Source organism: Siniperca chuatsi, linkage group LG19, assembly GCF_020085105.1.
Source record: "Siniperca chuatsi isolate FFG_IHB_CAS linkage group LG19, ASM2008510v1, whole genome shotgun sequence".
NCBI classification, from domain to species: Eukaryota; Metazoa; Chordata; class Actinopteri; order Centrarchiformes; family Sinipercidae; genus Siniperca; species Siniperca chuatsi.
The window spans coordinates 25,666,314-25,690,328 of record NC_058060.1 but is presented as its reverse complement, the minus strand read 5'-3'; the positions used below and the strand labels follow the sequence as shown (position 1 = coordinate 25,690,328).

At 43.4% G+C, this 24,015-nt stretch overlaps 2 protein-coding genes and 1 long non-coding RNA gene across 7 annotated transcripts in view; 2 read left to right on the top strand and 1 right to left on the bottom strand.

Moving 5' to 3' along the window:
* Positions 1-24,015, top strand: part of LOC122866462 (protein NLRC3-like) — an 876,731-nt gene that overhangs the window by 35,688 nt on the left and 817,028 nt on the right. The gene's annotated exons all lie outside the window — the stretch shown is intronic.
* Positions 1-24,015, bottom strand: part of LOC122866464 (melanoma receptor tyrosine-protein kinase-like) — a 34,950-nt gene that overhangs the window by 869 nt on the left and 10,066 nt on the right. The window contains 21 exon segments of the mRNA XM_044176164.1: positions 24-179; positions 833-1,018; positions 1,567-1,665; positions 1,804-1,926; positions 2,186-2,330; positions 2,599-2,631; positions 2,740-2,788; positions 2,791-2,896; positions 3,559-3,649; positions 3,812-3,944; positions 4,038-4,237; positions 5,241-5,331; positions 5,677-5,750; positions 6,132-6,258; positions 6,327-6,440; positions 6,779-6,920; positions 8,190-8,308; positions 9,020-9,088; positions 9,177-9,311; positions 12,631-12,838; positions 13,774-13,925. Of these exon segments, the coding sequence (XP_044032099.1) occupies positions 24-179; positions 833-1,018; positions 1,567-1,665; positions 1,804-1,926; positions 2,186-2,330; positions 2,599-2,631; positions 2,740-2,788; positions 2,791-2,896; positions 3,559-3,649; positions 3,812-3,944; positions 4,038-4,237; positions 5,241-5,331; positions 5,677-5,750; positions 6,132-6,258; positions 6,327-6,440; positions 6,779-6,920; positions 8,190-8,308; positions 9,020-9,088; positions 9,177-9,311; positions 12,631-12,838; positions 13,774-13,925 (2,552 nt within the window).
* Positions 31-23,674, top strand: LOC122866523. The gene is made up of 8 exons (XR_006375728.1): positions 31-167; positions 2,201-2,380; positions 2,612-2,660; positions 2,752-2,954; positions 3,820-3,928; positions 5,273-5,394; positions 6,317-6,403; positions 22,704-23,674. It is a non-coding gene; the product is annotated as an uncharacterized LOC122866523 (long non-coding RNA).

The following is a 24,015-nucleotide window of genomic DNA, read 5'->3' as shown; positions in this document are numbered from 1 at the left end:
ATGTTTAGAAATAACAAACACACCTTTCCTCCGTCAGCGTGGTATTCCTTCTCGTCAGCCGTCAGCAGCTTGGCGAGGCCGAAGTCGGTGATCTTGACGTGGTTGGGAGTTTTAACCAGGACGTTCCTCGCCGCCAGGTCTCGATGCACCAGGTGGCGCTCCTCCAGGTAGTTCATCCCCTGATCACACACACACACACACACACACACACACACGCAGGTTTAAGTGGGTGTTGACCGAGCTGTCAAAGAGAGGGGGAGACGTGATAACAGAGCACACTCTCTCTCCTGGAAGACATCTGGAGTGTCGCACTCTGTTGTTCACATGAAAAGTGTCGAGAATGACGAAAGAGAGCTGAGAGAGTTCAAACTCTGCTTACTACAGTAAAGTAAGCAGAGTTACAGAAATTGCCAGACACAGCCCCCCCCCCCATCTGACGTTTGGGGAGGGGGTTTCTGAAGCTGTTCGAGTAAACCGGCAGCCTAATGCTGCAGAGCAACACAGGTTTTACCCTGAGCTCATGACCTTGTTGTTTGTGATTTTCCCAGCACTTTAAGATCCAAACGAGACTTAAAACAGAGACTGAATAGATTAACACCGCCTCAGCACACACGCTGTTTCTGCTGCGTTCAGGCTAATAGGCCTCAGCAGGCTTAGAGTGAGCTGCAGACAGAGCTAATGCCTCAGGCAGAGACTGAGGCAGGAGATTTTCTTCCTGAACGAATGTAAACTGAGACATGAGCTCATGAGCAGAGGGGGGCTGGTTTGTAGAAGTTCTACTTAGATGATTTACAGTCAAACTTCGAGACAGAACCCGTTTATCTGCGCTCACCTTGGCGATCTGGACACACCAGTTCAGCAGCCACTGAGCCCCAATGTGGTCCCTGTGGTGTCGGACGTAGTCCAGCAAGCAGCCGTACTGCATCAGCTGAGTCACCAGCTGGACCGACGACGTCAGGCAGATCCCCAGCAGACGACACACATGGGGGTGATCCACGCTCGCCATCACATACGCCTCCTACACACACACACACAAGTACACACGTTAGTGTTGAAAGTCCACACTCACTAAAGGACGTCCTTAGAATCGCTGCAGGACGACGAAAGCATGAGAGTACAGAGCCTGGTGGGGATGATTTTCAATAAAGTGTTCTCTAAATTTATTAAATTGTGCCTTCAAAATACTTAATTTAGTGATCCATACCCCTCAATTACTTATTTTGCTCGCTCAAATTAATAATTTGAGCCTTCAAATTACTTATTTCTCTCATGTGGAGGGCAGTGATACGCCTTCGTCAGGAAGTGAAACCTGAAGTACATCCATGTATCTCCGAGATCCAAGATCAAAATCACACTGAATTAAGTCATTTGAGAGCATTATTTTGTAAAAAAAAAAAAAAAGATAAAGTGCATAAATAATGATAATATATATGCAATATAATTAATTTCAGCACAGAACATCAGTAATAAACTGGCTCTGTGGGAGGAGGAAAAAGAAAAAAGTAAGAGAAACAACAAGCAGAAGAAGAAGAAGAAGAAGAAGAAGAAGAAGAAGACGAGTCTTACATCCAGGATTTCTTTGTTGGCTTTAGGTGATGTGGCCTCTCGGAGAACTTTGATGGCTACTGGGATCCTCACATTCTCTCCTTCAGGGATCCACAGCCCCTAATAATATTCATTACAGTCAATATAGTAACAGCAGGGATGAGGTTTTTTTTTAAAAGATAATAATAAATTCATTTTCGACACGTAGTGGCTTCAATAAAAGCACCGTGATATTTTGCGTGTTTCAAACATTCTTACCTTGAAGACAGTCCCAAAGGCTCCGGAGCCAAGCACCCTGATTTTCCTAAACTCGGTCTCCTTCAGGATCCTCAGCAGCGCCTGGTTAGGAGCTTCACCGCTCGGAGTCAGCGGCTCCACCAGCTACAGCACACAACACCACACCAGCACCAACATGACATATATACAGGATTGTGATTGTGTGTTTCACAAGTGTGTTTATGTGTGTGTATTTTTGTGTCCTCTCTAGTTTTATTTTTGTTAGCTATTTTTATATTCAGTCTTCGTTTCAGATCAAAAGTCCACGTGAGTTTTAGTCACATTTAGTCCGTTTTGTCTCGTCTCGTCTGAATAAATATTTCATCACAGTTTTCGTTAACAAAATGAATACTCCCTCTCCCACCTCTCTCTCCTGCAGGAGGCGGCGCAGGGTCCTCTTCCTTGTGATTCGTCGTCGCCGTAGCAACACAAAGATAACCAATGAGACGATGACAGCAATCAAGAGCCCACCAACCACGACCGCCGCCAACGTGGAGTGGGTGGCAGCACTGTGAGGACGTACAGAATGCACAACGTTTGTGTTTGAAATTATTGTGAGGTACGAGTATGATTTCTCATAAACTCAAAGAGTTCTCAAAGATACGTTTTTTTTTTTAAAATCTTTGTGAACCCGTGACATAAACTTTCACGTGATAAAACTGGATCAGCTGACAGTTAGGATTCGAGACAACATGCAACAGAAACAATCTGCAACAAGCTGCTTTTTTAAAACATCAGTCATGTTGAGTTGGTGGTGAGTAAAAGCCACATTTGTACCCTGTGCATTCAGACAGTCCAGGACCTGAACACCTGCAGACACAGAGACACAAAACATGCAAGTATGAGTCACTTTTCTTAATCTATTAAACATCAGAGACGTCAGTCCGCTCGGAGTGATGAATCAGTAACATGTCTCACCCCTGTGTGCAGTTCGGGTGGCAGGCCTGGCACTGGGCTGTCCGGTCCGGTATTTCCAGATCAGCGTGTCTCCGTCTCCCAGCACACCGTGGGGGCAGCGCGGCACGCAGTGGGGGCCATCTTTAAAATGGGCGCACTGGGAACACTGGTCTGGACCCTGCAGGTCGGGGGTGGATGAGGGATGATATGTTCAAAAGTAATCTATACAAAATTTGGTTAGTTACCTGATCTGTTTTTTTACGTATTTAAAATGTTTCAAAATATTTTGAAAAAAACAAGCGATATAAAATATTATTTTTTATTATTTTACATTTGTTCATTTCTGTCACACCCTTTCTTCTGTTTTAACTTTGTTTTTATTAACTTTATTAGACTTTTTCACTACTCAGTAATCATTATCCTGCTTTGTTTATCTCATTATTTATAAATGTATTGTTTTTTATCTTGTGATGATACACAAAAGTTAAGAGATATACTTTCAGCACGAATGTTCATTCAACAAAATAATCTACGCTCAAAGGTTCAATTACTAGCCTTTCTTAACCACATCTCACTGTCTTCTTCAGCTGAAGACATGATTTGTGGTTGAAAGTTCAGAAAAACTAAGTGGACCATTGATCACAGATCACAGATCTTTTGCACAATATATTAAATATTATTTTATTTACATAATTATCTTATTGCTAAGTGCAGATTAAAATAGATAAGATAGAAATTGACACACAGTGCTTTGACAGTCTAACAACATTCGATACTGCATGTAGAAAGGTTTGATTTGAACAACAGAAATGAACCCCAGCAGACACCAGCTGGACTGACCGGTCCGTGGCAGGTCGGGATCCCGTTTTTCAGCAGACACTCCGGGTGACACTCCACACAGCTGCTGTTCACCTCGACCTCTCTGGGCTCGCTGCAGAAAAACACACAAAGAGAAACATCAGCAGTCAGGATGGAAGCCCCCAAAGCTTTACATACATATACAGTAAACTGTCAAACAGAAGCAGGAAATAAATATAAGAAAAACACCCTCTTATATCAGCCTGTTTCAAATAGAAGCCTGGTTCTCTCTCACCCCTGCAGCAGGTTACAGTGCGACACGCAGCGCCCCCTACGGTTGAAATGCCGACAGGAGACACACATGGTGGGGCCTGGACCCCAGCAGCCCTCATCCGTACACTCCGTGTCACAGGTTCGATTCTGTTGTTCTGTGTAAGGGGGGGAAAGGAGATTTTCTTATTTCATTCACTTCACTAAGCAGTGATGGCAATAACAAACCCGACACACATCTAGAAACTCACCGCAGAAGTCGGGGGGGGCGTTGTTGAGTATGATGATGGTCTGGTCACTGGACCTGAAGAGGCGGGTCCACTGATCGGGCCGAGTGTAGCAGAGCTGAGAGTTGTCCTTCATCAATACCCGGCCGGCACTCACCTCCTTCAGAGAGCGCAGACCCAGCCAGTCAAGGTGCTTCGTCCTCACCACCGCCAAACTGTGCTGACTGGAGAGGACAGATTTAATATGAGGGAAGGTTTTATTTAATATTCAGCTACTAAGAAAGTGTTGTTTCTGGAGGTGGGGTAGGTCAAGTTTAATTCTACCCCGTGATGACATCAGTGGAAGGGACAATGAATCGGTCCTGGTTTTGATTGGTTTGTCCCCTAAAAATTACGTTCATATATTTGCATTAGAAAATGCATTTTATAGAACACTTAACACTAACGCCTAGATCCTTTTTCAATAAACACATAATTTTTATGGTCCTGTTTGGTCCCTCATGGCATTAAGGTTCAGGAAAGATGGTGTTGTTGGTTAAATATTGAAAAAGTCAACGCTGACATAAAGCACAAAACAGGACACGTTGAATTTTAGATTAAAGATATTTAGATAACCTCCAAACAGTCTGCCAATCTAAAAATGACACTGACTGGCCTGGAGGGGGCGCTATATCCTTTCATTTTCTGTACCTGCAAACATAATACTGTATATCATATATGACTGATTGGTTTTCCACTAAAGATTAGAGACTCGTCGCTTCATTCTGTTAAAGTGCACTGACTGGCCACAGAGAGGAACTGGTCTATAGTGAGGTCTACGATGTTTAAATTACACCAGCCATGTACGTATGTATGCGGGGATCATCTGTTCATCTTATCCCAAGCTGAAACCCAATGATGCCCGAGGCCGTCGGCATCATTAATCTCTATAAAAAATCAGCTTGTAACTTGGGCAAGAATAAGAGCTGACGTGATGTGATGGATTAACTGTGCTGAAGCAAGTTTTAACTCTCTGCAAACACATGGGCGCACAGGATGTCATTTATGAGCTGGAACATGAAAGCAATTGGCTGTGACTGAGAAACTACACTTACACTTATTGCCGGAGCAGCATTTTATAATAAAATAAAATCAATCATTGAGAAATATAAAGATACAATTTTAGGTTATTCAAGACAGTTGGTCCAAAACTATTTTTATAACAATATGTTTTATCAACTAACTCACGAGCGTGTTGTTCTTCCTCTGATGATCTCCAGGTTCTCAAACACTGACAGAGAGGTCAGATTCTCCGGCCAGGACTGGATCAGCAGGAAACCTGGAGGACACACACTCACACTCTGACTGACTGTACCTGCACTGTTCAGATCAACCATCCTCTGTATGTGAGCTTCTTTCCACCGTCAGAAAACAACACTACAAAAGGCTTTTCAGAAAAGCTGTTTTTTTTACACAATTCAGTCTGAGCTTCAGTCACTAGATCATCAATATTACTGTTCCAGTAACCAACTGTCAGGGAGTTACTGGTCACAGGTCAGAGGTCACAACAGTAACTGGTGCATAGAAGTCGAAGATTTAATAACATTATTCTGTCATATTAACAAAACCGACAAAACAATTCAGTGTTACTACTAAAGAGAGGCACTGATGACCTTTGACCTACCTGTGATTTCCTTCACTGTCCTGAAGTACTCCAGTTTAGCCGGGTCCATGGGCGGGATTTTATAGTGCGCGTCCCTGGAAGAGCAAATGAAGAAAACCCTTAGTTTCAAGTGTTGCTGTCATAGATCACAGAACTGTAGATCGAGAAATTAAAAAACATGTTTGAGACATCAAGCTGAAGCAACTGCAGGCTGTTCTAGTACCATCAACATGTCTTGCAGGTAGTTCTGGTTTAAATGGCTGTAGTAAACCTAAATGAAGTAAATATTCCAACTTGTCAAGCTCATACATGGAAAAAATTGCAGTGAAAACAGTTCACAGTGAACTCCTCAGGTTATCCAAAGTAACCAGGACACTGTAAAGTCACATCGCAGTTCAATTTTGTAACTGCCATTTTAATTTTAAATTTTAATGCTGTGAGAACCTCAGACAGTGAGGCAGCGAAGAGCGTCTCACCCAGTAAACGAGGTTTCAATGAGGGACACGTCCCCGTTGATCTTAGTGCAGTTCCTGAAGGATTCGATGTTGGAGGCGTTGACGGCCATGGTGTTGATCAGAGAGCCAACCCCAACTCCGTCACAGGCTGGAAGAAGAAAAAGAGTCTGTCAGGTTTTTTGTTTATTATTCAGGTCTCTCTCTAGGTCTCTCTACCTTTAGGACAGGGTCCGTCGCATGCTTTGCAGCGTTGGACTCCGTTCTCCTCCACCTCGTACATTCCAGTGCTGCAGGTGCGAACACACGATCCATCTGTCACCACATAGTTATCTATAAGCAAACAAAAACAAAGCAGAATTTTATTCATTTCTAACAAAAGTTAAAGGAGTACTCCACTGATTTATCACTGCACTCATATAACACTGTCAAACCCAAAAAGTATAAAATGGTGTAGCAGAACCAGCGATAGCGTCTTTTTTATTGCACACATTTTTCTTCCTTGTCAAAACCTGGCACCTACGTTACCCACAATGCAACTCGGTCGTTGAAAGTTCAGAAATGTGAGTGTGGACACTAGCAGGACTTGATGATGTGATTATTTGAATGTATATATTTAAAAATGAATAACTGGGTTGATGTCAGTAAAACAGAAGGTTTAAAGTCCATACGTGGGCAAGCCTTGACGCACGTTGCCCCGAAGGTGAACTTGGCGTTGGGGTTGTTGACCACCTGGTGGGTTTTGGGGTCGTAGAGGGTCAGAGGAGGACAAGCATCTTTACAGGTTCCGTCATCATTAAAATCCTTGCAGGCCTGAAGAAGAAGTAGAGCGACAGAGAGAGAGTGTCTTTATTGTGTGTAACTGTAGCTTTATTTTCTAAATGTACCAGGTAGGAAGATATTTTGCAGTGACTGAGCTGTGGATAACAAGTGAAGCATAGCTCAGTCGCAGACAACATTTGGTGTTAGTTGGGAAATTTATTTCTGAAAGAAAAGAGAGGAAGAATGGAGTGACCGAGTGAAATTTACTTTTCGCTTTTCACTCGGTAGTTAAATAAACTTCGTCTGAACTAGTTTCAAATGATTTGGACTGCATTTATTTAGCGCTTTTATCCAAAGCGCTTTACAATTTTGCTTCTTATTCACCAATTCACAGCGATGGCAAGACACTTGCCTAATCATCATGATCATCTCAAGGTTCAGTATCTTGCCCAAGGACACTTCGAGGTGTGGAGAGGATAAGACAACCCCACTGAGCCAGACATGAGTCAAGAATCTGATGACGTCAGACTCAACTTGACCAAATCAAAAAAGACTTGATATTAATTACTGAAGTTGCAAAGAGGAAGATCATGTCTCGCCTGGACATGATCAAAGACAGAGCAGACTAATAGATATGTAGCTGGTTACACCAGAGACGTCAGCAACCAGACAATCAGTGTTTGGATTCAAAACACTAAAACTGCACTCAAGCAGGGGGCTGACCGTTTGGAATGGCATTGCTTGTCTTGACTTGCAAAGTACACTGTTTGACTTATCTATCTTGGTATGGGACTTGCATATCTTTTTAACGCGAACTGTCTTGGGAGAGCCTGCCTTGATTTTAGATCTGCCATACTTGAATGGGACCTGATTTGGACTTGCCCGCCTTGACTTAAGACCTCGCTTGAGATTTATTTGACTTGGTGTGTGACTTGCTAATCTTCACTTGGGAAATGCCTGGCTTGGAACGGGACATGCCAGTCATGATTGGAACGTGGCTTGGGACTTGCCTGCCTTGATATTAGACCTGCCCATTTTGAATTGGACCTGATTTGGTCTTGACTGTCTTGACTTGGAACTTGACTGAGAACTTGCCTGTCTTAATATGGGACTTGCTGGATGTGGGACTTATGTAGGATCTTGAGTCAGATACGTCTCAGGACAGGTAGAGACAGGTAAATCTCTCAAGAGCCCGTATTTCTGAAATGATCTTGTCCCAGACATTTGTACCTACTGTACATGCAAACTGTAACAAAGAGCGGCAGTACTGTATCAGGATAATGTGCTGGTACTGTAGCTGACTACAGTTTTGACACTGACCAGGCAGTCTGTGGCTCGAGGTCCAGAGCAGCCAGCAGCACAGTGTTCATTGCAGCAGTCCATGGGCTTTGGACCCCGACACCTTCTGCTGCACTGCTCGGCACACTGCAACTTGGTGACTAGTAGAGACAGAGAGAGACACGTCATTGCGTTTTTGGCAGTACAACTCATGGCATTTCAACATGGCTGAAAAGAATGTTGTGTTTGTTTGTTTCATTTGTTTGCACACTGAAAACATAACTGTAAAGAAACAACTAAACGGATATGTGCAGGGAAGGTAGGAAACCAAGCTGCTTAAACAAAGCCATCCGTCATTTAATCAAAGTACAATCAGGAACATCACGCAAAAGACAAAATAAACAAGATTAACAAAGAGCAAATAAAGGAAATGTAACAAGCAGAACATAGTCAAAAAGAAAAGGTAAAAAATAAATAATATTATTTGGCACCATGAGTGCTTTTTCAATTGAATCTTGAAGACGAGTAACAAAGTTGATGCCTTATATTTGACCTCTATATTTAATGGTATATTAATATCGAGAAGCGCGACATTAGGGAGACACAGGGAGACTGTTAGCTTTAAATGTTGATAAAATGAAGTTAAAACTAAATTAAGGGATGAGAGAGGGGGAAGGAAAGGAAGCGGAAGAGTAGATGAAAGGGGGGATAAAGGTGCAGAGAGTTGGACAGGTAAGATAATGTACAGTAGATAGACGATGAGACAAAGATGGAGAGAAAATGCAGGAGAGGAAAAGAGTTTGACATGTGTGACAGTGACTGAGGAAGTATAAAAGATGTAGGGGTGTGTATTCGAGCGATTGCGTGCTTACATCTCTGGCAGTGATCCGGTCCTGCTGCCCAACACGAACCGTTAACACACCCCGGATCACACTTCTCACCTGGAAACACACACACATTGATATTCAGTAAAACCCTGCAGATCACAGCCTCAGCTTACTGAGAAAACCTCATCATTATTCTACATACATTTACGTGTGAAGCTGTCTATCTTGAAAAGCATGCTGGGATTGCTGGCTTTGTCCAGGATGTCCCACCACTGGATGGTCTCAGTGTTACACAGCAAGGGATTGTGGGTCATCTTTACCCCTCCTTTCAGGATCTCTGTGAGGAGAAGATGATGGAGACACATAATGCATGATAAAGTCTTAGCATTAAGTCTTAGGAGCTCAAGAAAAAAGTCATCAAATCAAATCCATGAATTCCAGTCGGATGTGATCCAGATCCAAGTCCAAGAGTTCACAAAGTCACAAAATTTAAGTCCCAAGTCTTCTGTCACAGAGTTAAACACCAAACTTATGAACACTGAGAGACAAGTAAGTGCCGTTTCTTAAATGTAACATGACGAACTGAGTTAGACTCAAAGTCTGACCGAAGTAGTTATTACTACCATTATTTTCTTTCACCAGTCAAACCCTTCAGAGGATACATGCAACCTTATCTGCTCCTGACCCTTGGAGTCGGAAACAAACAACCAGCCAGTAAAGCAACACGAAAGAAAAAACACACACACACACAATGAACTTGTTTTCACCAAACAGTGTGTTGTAAAATTTGTGCCCCACAGTTTTTTCCAGCCAAAGAGTCCTTTCTCAGTTCTTTGTATGTAAACAAGAGTCCAATGCTCAATGAAAGAAATCCTCTTCAAAATCACAAACAAAACCAAAAGAAAATGCAAAGTCAAAGGCTGAGGTCGAACTCAACCGAGCGGCACTCCTGTTTGCAATAAAGCAGCTTTGTGTTTTCTCCGGAGATACCGGAGTTCCCTCTTTTGACTGGTCAGTTATGAGCTGAGGACTCCAGGAGTCAGACGTCCTGGAAGTCGAGCAGGTTGTTGGCAGAGTAATCTGGTCCACCTGTTCTGCAGAGCCAGAACAGGTGGATCACAAATAGTGGACTTTTTGCATGTTGCCAGGGGTTGGCGAGCTAAGAAAGTAGAGAATGAACCCATATCGGTTTGAATTTCCAGCGTAGTTATTGTGTGTAAGGTTGGTGTGCCGTGGGAAACATGGTGGGTGTGTGTGTTTGTGAACTGAAGAGGAGTGCTTAAAGATCGCCACAGTGTCATTGGACCAGCTTTAGTTGACGCCCACAGCACGCCAGACGGAAGAAGAGGTCGCGGTACAGTAGCCAGAACGTGCTGATCTGGGCAGCGAATGTCGTAAAATAGCTGCTTTTCTGGAGAGTTGATGAAAGTCAACGCTAGAACAGTTCTGTACCCAGGATGTCTCTCATCAAGACATCGCCGGTGTGCGGGCTTACGGCGCAGGTGGTCTGACGTGCGTCATAGGCCCTGGTGTGTGCGACTTGAACCTTTAGAGTTCACAGTCAAGGTCGAAGAGTACAGTTTAAGTCATGAGTCACGGGCTCAACGTCACATAAGGTTCCAAAAGCTAAATGATGTTGAGGTTCAAGTCGCGATCAATTCTCAAGTCATAAAGTCAAAATGTTCCTGAAGAAGTTCAGATACAAGCAGATAAGCTGTCATGGTTCACGTTAAAGGACCCCGACCTGTGTGACCATGTGTTTAAAATGATGCTCAAAACATCTAGGATATTGTCATTTAATGGGAGGCGCAGCCATGACACACGGAGATTTGGGTTTGAGTATTTCACTCATCTTAATGACATCCTGGAAGAGGGAGACACAGAATGCAGATTCGATTCTGTTCTCTGGTAAATTTAAAGAAATACGTTTTTAATAAATTTACAGGAAGAACTACTGTGTGTTAATAATTCTTTTCATACACCATCAAAACCACAATTTAAGTTTCTACACGTCCTCCACCACCTAGAGCTTCAACTCCAGAGCGACACTGAGCTCACTTTAAGCACGGTTAATACTGCTGGATGCCACCCCGGCAGAGTAAACAGCTTTCTGGATGCATGCACAGTAAACCAGCTACGTCATCAGCTAAAGCTCATATGGGTGAGGTCTATTTCCTGCTGCCAGAGCACAGTGGTGTTGACAGAGGATTTCTAAATGGTGTGCCGACTCCACCCGCCCAGCCCACTGCCAGCACAATAAGTGAGGCAACATGGCCGACGCTCCTCGGCAGCTTGTAAAATGAAATGAAGCGGAACCAATGAGCAGTAAATAGTGTAATGAAAAGGAAGTTAGTAAGAAAAGTGCTGAAGGTCCACAGCAGCTCTTCTTGTCAACACGGAAAAATTGAACAATATTCGAAGCCAACATACCCACAGTCGAAGTCTTTCAAGATGAACCAGTTTATTTAATAAAGGCCTTTTAATTCCTTTATGACCCGACTCTAATTTCTGGCTCCACACGCTGACTCTGCAGTTCGGCTCGCTCTTCCGCGTTCTTAAAGGTGCAATAAGGAACGATTTCTGGCTCCGAAGAGCTGAAACAGATCAAGTGTTGCAGTGGACGCCCTGAAGTGCCAACCAGCCCTGTGTGTGTGTGTGTGTGTGTGTCTCTGTGTGTGTGTGTGTGTGTGTGTGTCTCTGAGTGTGTGTGTCTGTGTGTGTGTCTGTGTGTGTGTCTCTGAGTGTGTGTGTGTGTGTGTGTGTCTCTGAGTGTGTGTGTGTGTGTGTGTGTGTGTGTGTGTGTGTCTCTGTGTGTGTGTGTGTGTGTGTGTGTGTGTGTGTGTGTGTGTGTGTGTGTCTCTCTGTGTGTGTGTGTGTGTGTGTGTGTGTGTCTCTGTGTGTGTGTGTGTGTGTGTGTGTGTGTGTGTGTGTGTGTGTGTGTGTGTGTGTCTCTGAGTGTGTGTGTCTGTGTGTGTGTGTGTGCGTGTGTGTGTCTCTGAGTGTGTGTGTCTCTGTGTGTGTGTGTGTGTGTGTGTGTGTCTCTCTGTGTGTGTGTGTGTGTGTGTGTGTGTGTCTCTGTGTGTGTGTGTGTGTGTGTGTGTGTCTCTCTGTGTGTGTGTGTGTGTGTGTGTGTGTGTCTCTGTGTGTGTCTCTCTGTGTGTGTCTCTGCGTGTGTGTGTGTGTGTGTGTGTCTCTGTGTGTGTGTGTGTGTGTGTGTGTGTGTGTGTGTGTGTGTGTGTGTGTGTGTGTGTCTCTGTGTGTGTGTGTGTGTGTGTGTGTGTGTGTGTCTGTGTGTGTGTGTCTCTCTGTGTGTGTGTGTCTGTGTGTGTGTGTGTGTGTGTGTGTGTGTGTGTGTGTCTCTGTGTGTGTGTGTGTGTGTGTGTGTGTGTGTGTGTGTGTGTGTGTGTCACTGTGTGTGTCTCTGTGTGTGTGTGTGTGTGTGTGTGTGTGTCTCTGTGTGTGTGTGTGTGTGTGTGTGTGTGTCTCTGCGTGTGTGTGTGTGTGTGTGTGTGTGTCTCTGTGTGTGTGTGTCTCTGTGTGTCTCTGTGTGTGTGTGTGTGTGTGTGTGTCTCTCGTGTGTGTGTGTGTGTCTCTGTGTGTGTCTCTCTGTGTGTGTGTGTGTGTGTGTGTGTGTGTGTGTGTGTGTGTGTGTGTACCCGTCAGGCGGCTGAGCTGCAGCTGTCTCAGCCCGCTGGTGTAGTTGAGAGTTGCAGACGAGTGGTTCCTGTTGTAGTTGGACATCACCAGCAGAGCGTAGTGGCCTTCGTAGAGGTTCTGGCCTCGGATCAGCTTCAGATTGACCAGCGGGACGGTTTCGGCCTCGTTCATGGCGATCAGAACGTAGCCGCCGACTTCCTGGATGGACTGAAGAACAGAGCAGATGGTGATCGTCAGGAAATCACCGAAGCTTTCAGGTGCATAAAGCAGCAGACCGACTAACTACAGACCATTCAACAGTCTTCAGACTGATTTCCTTCCTTCAGGGCAGCCGCTGGATTCAGTTCATTTAGGGGACGTCGCTGATTTATTGATTATTGGTTAATCGCTGTTAATAATTGATTTAAAAACCATTAACCGACATCTTCTTCTTGTTCTTGTGCGCAGCTCATTGGCCACGCCGATAGTTTAAAGAGTCTGTTATCATCAAAAACTGTGTTGCATCATTTTTTAACGAATGACCATCTATTGATTATTAACATGTTCAATGATTGATTAAGGAAATTCCTTGAAAAGTGCAGCCGAGAGGGTTAGGGTTTCATACACAGTTACGTTATCGTCGCCTGGACGTGCAGCTGCGAGCAGCGGATGTTTTGAACTCCCTCTGAGGCGATGAAGGCCGCTCTGACCGGCTTAACTTTTTGAAAAAGCAACACGATCCTTTTCACAGCGTCCATGTTTGTCTTCTGAGTTTGATTTTTCTGATAACAGAGCTCCCCAAGGCAACGCTGTTTGGCTGACGACCATCAGTTCATGGATGTCAGAGCGTCCTCGAATGCAACACAAAGAGAGTTTTTGAAAAAGCTCCCTGCTCACATCTGCAGCACCGCAGGAGGAAAGCGTCGCTCTGACAGAAATACAGAGGACTTGAGTGTTCAGCAAGTTCCACAGAAATGAACCGACGGCTGCCTGGAAAAATGGTAATCAATCTAAAAACTGATGAATGATCGGCAGGAAGTGAAAGTGTGTTTGACACCAAAAAAATGAACCACTGAAAGACTCAAACACTCCAGCTGAAAGTGAGACACTGATGCTACCGGGCTGCACTGAAAACCAGAACAAATCCAGCACTCGAGACAGACCTGGAGGAAGGACAGGTCCTGGTGCTCCAGGGTGTAGGTGACCTCCAGGTTTTCAAGGACCACGGAGCAGTTGGAGTACATCCTCACCATGTTGTCATAGTGATTATCACGAGCCCCCAACAAGGTCAGCTGGTTACTCGTTCCCTGACACACTGACAGACAGACAGACAGACAGACAGACAGACAGACGTTATTAAAGTCAGTTGCAGTTCCTCGAATGGCCACTAGATAGACTTCTCACTCTGTATTGAAGTGAATGGGAAAACCTTCAACTTCTCTCTACAAATACAGCGAGGTCCCTTTTTCGTTCGCTCTCCTAATATGAGCCTCTGTGGCATTCGCACGTTTTGAGTTCAGTTTCGAGGAAGTTAACATGTGAAGTGGGTTAGGAAGCGTACACTCTGAAAGAAAAAGTTAATATAAAAGTTTTATTTTTCAGCCGTTTAGAAACATGAGCTAATGGTTCAATCAGAACGAAACTGAAAGAAACTCTATGAGGGGAAATAATTAGTATATTGAGTGTTCAAATGTGTCCTAAAGCTCCACGTAAGTTGGTGTCTAGATAAAAATTCAGATTTATTGTTGACCCAAATCCAAGTCGACTCATCAGTGCTTGAGTTTGTGTCAAACCACTAAATATGAAAATGTCCTCAGCACCAGTACTTGGATAGTAGCATGCAGGATTTATGTACAGTATGTGACAGGGGAGAAGTATTTAGATCCTTAAGTAAAAGTACCAATACCACAATGTACAAATACAAGTAATGGTCTTGTATTCAAAATCCTACTTAAGTAAAAGTAAAAGTACTCATTCAGCAGAAAAGGTACAGTACTTGAGTAGATGTACTTGGTATCTGATATCTTGTTTTCTAAATCACACTTTAGTTAACACTGAATACTAAAGTGTTACATGTTTGAACCTCGGACCCAGCGCAGGAGAGTCTGGTTTCAGGGTTCCATCCAGTCCGGCAGCGTTCAGGTAGTTCAGGTTACACAGATATGTTTCCAGATAAGCGCTCATTACGTGAAGCAGAGTATTTAAAGAATCGTGTCAGGGAGGAGAGAAGGTGCGACAGCGTTTCAAAGGAGAACGAGTTTGCCAGCAGCTGCAGGACACATCTGATCTGATGAAGCAACTTTCTGCCGAAGCTTTGGAACTAGTTCAGAACGAAATTAAAAGGAAGAGACCAAAGAATGGCTCGCAGGACTGAATTAGTTTGTTGGGAGGATTCAGTTTGTTACGAGGAAGTCGAGGCTTTTAAAGTGACATCACCGAGCGTCTAAACGCCCTGCAGCGTCATGGCCGACAGCCGGCGGGGTTTCCTCCGCACCTGATCTGATTCAGCAGGTTAAAGCTACAGTATAACACAGATTACACAGAGCTTTTCTCCAAGAGTGTAAGAGAGTCTGAGAACAGGAAGTGACGTGTACCGCCACACCTGCGCCCTCGCGAGGCTGTAATACTCGTTAGACACCAGGAAAGGAAATAGTTAGAAATGGAGAGAATTAGTTCAGAAACTGATGGTGACTTTGGTCTGAACTTGTTTCACGTCTCTCTCTGTGTTTCTCTGGCTGCGTTCCTATTGGCCGGCTCCCTGCCATGATGTCACAGAGACAACACAGCTGCAGCCTGCACCGCTCTCTGCCTCTCTCTGATTGGCCGACGGCTCACTTTGTGGGCAGCCCATTGGCCAGAGCCTCAGGGGGAGCAGTCCACATCTGGACACACACACACACACACACACACACACACACACACACCACCCTTCCCATGAAGCATTTCATCACACATTCATACGTCCTCATTCTCTCTCCTTTTCATAATAAAAACCTAAGCGCTGATTATAAATGTGTGATGTCATAATGTAAATATATAACAAAAGATCTGAAACTTATTAAACGTTTTTAGCCTAAAAGCGTCCTCTCTGCCGGGCCGCCTCCCACTCATTCCTCCCGGTGGTCTCTTTTCGTCCTTCCTGTCTTCTCTCCTGTTCCCCAGTTCCCTGCCGCTACATCTTCATCCCTTCATCTCTCCTCTCTTCCTGTTCCTCCTCTCTTTCCTCTGTGCCTCTGAAACTGCTGTACCCAGTCCGGTCCACGCCTTCCCAGGCGGCACACAGAGGAGTTTTCTGTCACATTAGAAAAGTTTGATGGAAACAGCTTTTCTGAATAAATACTGACGTCGCAAACATTTAACGCACATGACTGATCAGCTGTTTCCGGTCTATTCCCACATTCCCCTTTTTCTCTCGTAGATGGCCAAGCCGACTGGTTTTGTTTCTTCTTCTTCTTTGAGGTTTATTGGCAGTTGGCAAACAACTGGTTTTGTTTCTGACTCGCGGCCTCTACTTCTTCTGCTCTGTTTATTGCAGCCATGCGTAACGTCGCCTACGTATTCGCTCCAAACCAGTTGTTGGAAGCGCGCCTAATATGCATTTTCTTTTTTGCAACAGTTCAAAAGTTTGCTTCACATTTCCTCAACAATTAGATGGAAACACGACTACTGAGGAAATCATTTGGGTAAACAGGGAGGATAGTGTTGCCGTTTAGTCAGTGAGTTAGCTGCGAGCTACAACTTGAGCCCCATTTTTGAAAGATATATTTATTCACATGTAGTCAAACTGTCCCATCAGAGCAGCCGAAGCAGCAGTCAGCAGCTCCTGTCTGCAGTGGACCCGTGGACGGACAGACGGCTGTCTCTGGATCACTGCGAGACTGAAGGACACTTAGAAACAGCAGGATTCTCAGGCAGGTTCTGCAGGAAGGAGGAGCGGCTGATAGACAGTACTCAGAGTGTGATTTTTGAAGCAAACTGCAGCAATCAGGCGCTAGAGTACATTAGTATCCTCTCTGAGCTGCAGCTCCATGTTTATATACTGCTTACTGACAAATGGGGGGTTAAAGTAAAGTATCACTGCAGTGACTTACAGAATGATACACGAGCTACAGCACTACTAACAATAGTATTCATAAGAGCTTTTATCTGTGAGTATGAGTATGAAAGAAAAGAGACACTGATAGTGACGACGTCACAGACTCAACTTACGCAAGTACACACACACGCACACACACACACGCACACACACACACACGCAGTGCTGTTTGTTCAGGAACAGGTCTGATCTGTCAGATTGTTTCTTGGGCGACGTCCTCAGCTGGTGTACGGCACACTGCACATGAAAGGAGGCCAAAGATAATGCAGAAATGCTTTTGCAATCTTTCATAATACAGACGGCAGATGTTTATTGTCACAAGCCGCTTCACTAATTTCTCAGCAGCAGGACAGTTACAGTCAGGTTTCATACATCAGAACTCAACATCTGGAAAGACTAAACTTCACTTACAGAGCGCATTTTTCTCATGAAGTTCGAATGTTTGACAGGAGTAAACTTTGAAAGTTCATTCTTGACTTTAGCTATATAAGCTATGAAGTAACAACAAAAAACATTTAAATTAATTGAGAAAAGAACAAATTATGCTAAACTTGGTTATTGTGTTTTCCATAATAATGGTAGTATAACAAGAAATGCTATGTAACCCTCTGTATTGTAACCTTTTCCTTTACCTGATGCTCTGATAGATAATGTTGTATTTGCCCTAACAAGCTCCAGTAATCAGGTAGCCTGAGAGCTTACTGCTGTGGGGGACACGCTTTGTTTGATGGAAAGAAACTCACTTTAAATCGTACGGTGCATCCGTCTCAGGTAACGGAGTTACACTATTCCACCTTTCTCATGCTGACAAACTAAAACATGTTGCATTAGCTGTAACAGCAGCAAGAGAAGAGCCGAGACAACGTAGTCTACAGAAGGCCATACTCTATATTTTTCTTATAATCAACAAATCTCACGTTCAGACTAAACCCAGCAACACGTCGGTCCGTCTCTCAGAACCGTCTGACTTCCTGTCTGCGGCTCTCAGCTGCGAGCCCATTGGTTCCTGCTGAAGATCTTTAAAAACACAGATCTACAGTTTCCTGTTTGAAAGGCTCAGTAGTTTCCTCAAACAGCTGCTCGCTGGAGTTTTTATCAGACCAACAGGAGGAAACAGAGCATCTGTCGGGGACTATTTCCAGCGGCGGATGAATCCACATGTGGTGCTGTAGTGAGTGTTTGGGGCAGCAGGACGGTGTGTGTGTGTGTGAGGCAGAATAAACTACAGTGTGTGTGTTCGTGGTGATGAAGGTGCAGCAGAGCGGCTCGCTGATGTGTTTTAATAGTTTCTGGACGACGACGGAGGAAGAAGATCCATCAGCTGTGACTCACTCTGATGTCAGCAGAGACGTTCACTGTGCCCTGCAACTTGAACTTGACCTAAAGTAGCTGTGTGTTGCATCGTGGTTCGTGCACCTGCATGTCAGCGATCCTTACACCACCCTGTTACGGCTCAGAGAGATAAACCACAAATGAATCAGAGAGAAGACGAACATGAAGAAACTGGATCTTTTAAATCCTCTTTATTCATCTTTCCTCTGCCTCCATGTTCCTGCTGACTCAGCTAGAGTGCACAGCAGAGAAAGAAAAGAAAGAGCTCTTGTTTTGTTTTTCTGAAAATTTCCAAATCATCCAATCTTGTTAAACCATCAGCTGTGTGTGTGTGTGTGTGTGTGTGTGTGTGTGTGTGTGTGTGTGTGTGTGTTTGGTTAGACAAACTGTTCCAACTTTCAGGGTCAAACTGCCTTGTTTATCGAGGTCTTGATCTCTGTCTTCTCAGTACGTGGTTAGCCTAGCTTAGCACAAAGACTGGAAGCAGGGGGAGACTGCTAGCCTAGCTCCATCAGTACGTCACTCTGTCAGATTTACATGTTGTGTCTTGTTAGCTAACAAGCTAGTCACCAATCCATCCTGTAATCAGCTGAGTTCAGGAAAAACAGCTAAATTTGTACCCAAAGTTTCATTTCAGAATAAAATGAAGGGTTGGCTTTGTTACTTGGTAAAGTTACGTTAATTTTCGGTTATGTAATGAATAACAATATATTAAGAAGTTTTAATCGTTTTTCTGCTTGGATTAAGAGGTTTTTATATAAAAAACACACATCAAAGTCAAACCTCTTAAAATGTAGTGAATTCAGCTCTTTTAAATGGCTGTAAGATTACTTGGTAAATGTTAATGGTATTTTAAAGGGGTAAATGAAGGTATTCTAATGGGATTTTAAACTGAAAATTCATGGATTTTATTGTAACAAAGTATTTGATTGGTTTGATGATTTTTAAACCCCAAAACAGCATGAAAGCCATTCAATAATTTATACATTTAAAGAGCCTTCATTTTTAAATGAAGCTGAAAATTCAGAGCTGGCTGTCATTCTGTTTGGTAACTTATTATTTGGTAAATTAAATCATGTGTTTTCTGCACTTTAACTGTGTGGGAAAATAACTTAATCTATTACAATCCAACAATAAAAGTCCAATGAAGAGAGTGTTTCAGAGACGAGTTCAGGACTTTAAAGATGCTGCATTCAGTCACTTCGTCCATCAGCTGGTGGACAAACAGCTCCAACGCTAACTGCTGCTAAAACCACAACATCTCCTTCTGATATTTTCGACTTCTACAGCTGTTCAATGAACAAGCAAGAAATAATCTAATAATGTTGTTTCTGTCTCTGTGAATCAGCAGCAGAAACATCTGGACTCAAGCAATAACTAAAAAACAGATTGGCTGTATTTCAGAGTAAAACTTTTCATTTTGTCTGATTCAGAGATAAAACAGAGGAGGGTTTGTGACTGGAAATGTGTTATCTGTTTGGGGGTTTGACCTTTATACAAGGTTTGACAAACATGCACTTCCACACACACACACACACACACACACACACATATATATATCAATATATTTGCTGCCTTTGTCCCTTTGTTCTTGCTTTCTGACCTCAGCCATGTTGTCAATTTCCTTTTTTAATGTTTGATTTACTTTTATTATCGCACACGATTTCTGTTGAGATACCCGATCATTTTGTTTTCTCTTTGCAGAGCTTAGAAAGAAAACTGCTCTGCGTTTTGAACCTTGGACTCCCGCCTCATCTATGAGTCTCTCACACACACTCGGATACCAGCCTTTAGGTTTAGAGTCTAGCAGATACTCCACTGTCAAAGTTTACAAACGTTATCTGTTTTATTGTCATCCACATAATTTAGAGCAATACTCCACCCACTATTCTTCCTTTGAATATCAAACACTCCACCGAATAACACATAAATATATGAATATATAAATCTGAATGAACATCTTGGTAGCACGGAGTCGTCGCTAACGTCAACACAAGTGCTGCTGTCGTCTAAAAACGGCCTTTGAAGTTAGTATTCAGTTGATACTGGAGAGGCTGTGCCACAACACATCAGCACAGACGAAATATTATAGGACACTATACAAAACTTTATAGGACACTATCACGTGATGCAGCTCTGGGGACTGGATTGGTCCATCTCTTATATGTCCAACAGGTCCTCCTCTGCTTGGAGATGCCTCTTTCTTGCTTCTTCTCTTCTGTGGGGTCCCCCAGGGATCTATTCTGGGTCCCCTCTTACTTATACATGCTACCACTGGGGCAAATCATGCGTAGACATAATTTTTCACTGCTACACGGATGATTCACAACTGTCCCGATAAAGCCTGGTACCACCAACGTGTCCTGTGTTATGTCCTGCCCCGCTGAGATGAATGATAAACTTTCACCAGTCCAGAGAACGTCTACATCTGTAAATCTTGGTTTTGTTTCATCTTTTTATGTTTTGGATTTTATTAACTCTGTAGCTTTGTTCTTGATAGGTGCTATATAAATAAAGTTATTGTCATTATCAGGAAAGTTTGTGTATGTAAATGTATTGTGAGTGACGGAGAACGGAAGAACAAATAAGGCTAACTCAGCCACCTCTGGAGGCGGGTGCTGAGCGGCGGTCCTGGGTGTTAGGTTTGAGAGTTATTGTGTTCATGCTAGAGCCAGTTAGCTCAGACAGCAGCAACAAGGTGATGCATGAGTCACTTAATGAATACAGCACCATTTATTAATCATCTAAATAGGAATCTTCTGAGATATGAATTCTCTTCCTGTGTGGGACAAATCGACTCAGAGGGGGTTTAGTTGGTTTTATTTTGCTGCTGTCAGCCGATTTTTCCAATGGACGTTCTCCAGATCATAATCACAGCAGCAGCCAATCAGAGCTCAGCAAGTAGAAAAGAATTTACTGGTTTCACAACCTGCCAGAGATGGAGGAAGAGATAACACGCAAACCTGTACCTGCACCCACACTCTCTCTCCACCTCTTCCTCTCTGCAACATTCAGGACTCTCAGAGGAATGTCATGTGCTCAGATCTGTGTGTGTGTGTGTGTGTGTGTGTGTGTGTGTGTGTGTGTGTGTCAGTACTGAATTAGCTGTGATGAGTGAGGAGCTGCTGACTGCTCTGTAACACCACAGTCAGTGTTTCACCATGATAACTGTCAGTCTGTCAACATGTTGTCTCTCTGCACTGAGGCACTTTGTCCACCTGTTGACAGCCTGAGTCGTCCAATCAGCTGCCCGAAGAACGGCCTGATGGACCTCGTTACACCTACACTGTGCAGACCTGAGTCTGAACCCAAGCTGACCGCAGCCTAACCCTAACCTGAGATCAACAAGTCCTGCAAACTAAAAAATGGTCCTTTTCCATCCAAAGCGTCCAACATGAGGGTGTCCTGATCCTGCCCCCGTTCACCAGGATCAGGACACCGTTTTGTCATTTCCTTTCAAAAATGTTCCAAAAATAATTCTATACTTAAGGTTTGATTTGGGTTTCGGCACAAAATCAACTTGCTTAGGTTTGGGGAAACATCGTGGTTTGGGTTCACATAAGTTGGGGGACTTTCACGTCACGGTTACAGTAATTACCAGTTACAGAACGATCGTGGTCACGTCTGAACGAAACCAGCGTTGACTCGCGGTTTTAACATAGGTCAGTTCATCTTCACAAAGAGAAAGCTAAATGTTTTTCAAAAGATTTCTACACTTTATACGTAATGATGTGAGATCTGCTTCTTTAATGAGTTCAAAATGTGCCTTTGACTAGAAAACATGCAAAGTTAAATTAAGTGCAAAAGGCTCTCACTACATCTGAAAGTGAGAGTTTTTAAACAACAGGCTGCTTACAGAAAATAAGAAGATACCTAATATCTTTGATTATAATAACAGAAACCTTTTAATTTTAGGACATTTTAAATCACTACAATGGCTAAACACCGCTAACAGACTTCAGCATTTAGCAGCAAGTCATGTGTATAAATGCCCCCGACTGTTTAGAGGTGTTTGAGCAAACCGCAGACCAGCAAAGGTCTGATGGACCCACAACGTGGTTCCGTGAAATTAATCTGCACGTCTTTGAGAAATATTTGGTTCAGTGTCTTGGTGATGTAGTGTGGTGAACTGAGGAGCTAACCGCTAACTCGCTAGCGGGCCGAGCTAATAGTAATACTGTATCTGCTATAATTAAATCTGCAGGTCACTTAATGCAGGCTCAGCTACAGTATGACATTACGTTATTTTGACTTTTAGTGTTTTTCTCCTGTCAGGCTTCAATTTTAAGCCGAACATTTAGTTTGAAACGCTGTCGATAGTCTTCTTTGGTGAATATGTGGACACGTGTGTTATGTGCATGTTGTTTTATTACAGAATAAAACCAAACCAGAATTTATTTTAAATATTCAAATCAAGTGTTTTGAATGCACTTCATTTTGTCACTTTTCTACTGTGAACATACTAAAACTCAAAACCAACCTCAACGTGGTGTTAGGAGGTTTTGGGGAAACACACACACACACAGTGCTGTTAGGATGATTCGATGCATCCGTTTAGAAGCTCATGTTCAAGTTGTGTTCTGAATATCTGAACAGAAACCCCGTGAAGTCTTCTTTTCTCTCTTTCTCTTCTTGTCATCTTTATTTATGTGACCCTCACTGAAGCAGCTAATCCCTCTGAGAGCAAAGAAAAGGCTCTAAATGAAAGTACAGTCGGAGCAGAGTGAAGTCACGGAGCAGCAGGACAAAAATCCATCTTCATAAAAGATCAAAGAGGGAGGAGAAGACGTGGAGGAGAAGATGGAGAGCGATCCTGCCCGCAACCTTCGACCAGACAGATTCCTGTTCTCGAAGAGACGCAGAGAAACAAAAACACTAAAGTGAGTTCATCTTAACTCTGGTCCCTTTGCAGATCTGTGTGATTTGGTGAAGCTTAGAGAATCCAAAAATCTCTATTTACACAACTCAACGTCTCTTTATAGAAAGAATACACCAGCTTTTCAACCTGTAGGGGAGTAACTGGAGCTGGGATTGGATCAAATCTGAATGCTTTGACTCTCTTATTGAACCTGTTTATGTTTAGCTCTCAACATTTGTCAGTAAAGTCAAATAATTAAAACTACAAAAGCAGAAGCCGTTCTGAGTGTCCGTCCGATTAATGCTGACAACCTGCAGCTCCAGCTAGAAGATATGAAATATGGATTTCATCTGAGTCTGACACCTTATTCTTCACCAGCTACTTGATCCAGACACTGCAGCTATTGATCTGATTTCAAGGAAAGTTAGTGATTTCATCTCTGAAACAGACGTGAGATCAGCTGATAATGTCGCCACAGAAGACTCATCAAAGATCATTTACTCACGTACTGAAGGACAAATCTGAGGTTCTTTTCATGCTACTATCTACTTCCACTCCGCTACCTCTCCGAGGGAAATACTGGACTTTCACTGCGTTTCTCTGACGGCTTCAGTTACTTTTCACATTAAAACATGAGGAGTTTTGTTAGAAATGAAACTCCAACAGTTCTTCCTGGCTGCAGCTCCTCAGATGTGCAGATCTGCTGCTTTTCCTCTGAACGACTGTAATAACTGTAATGTTTGTTAATAACGTCGAGCTTTGGACTGTCGGTCGGACACGACGACACGGTGAAGGCGTCGCTTTGGGCTCTGGGTCGTCGTGACGGCGTTTCTCACCGTTTTCACCAGTTTTCCAAACCAATCGATCGATCGGATCGGAGAAAAGAATCAGCAGATGGATCCAGAAAAAGCATCATCAGCTGCAGTCCGATACAAACCGGTTCAACATGAGCTCCAGCTCCACCAGCTGCAGCAGCAACATCCTGCTTTACATTAATGCACGAGGAATAATAACCTGATGATAGAATATATAACAGCACAGCAGCCACAGGGACGCTGCACTGCTTTAAAACTTGCTTTTGGCAACTTACACACATGATTAACATTAATTATGTGCGGT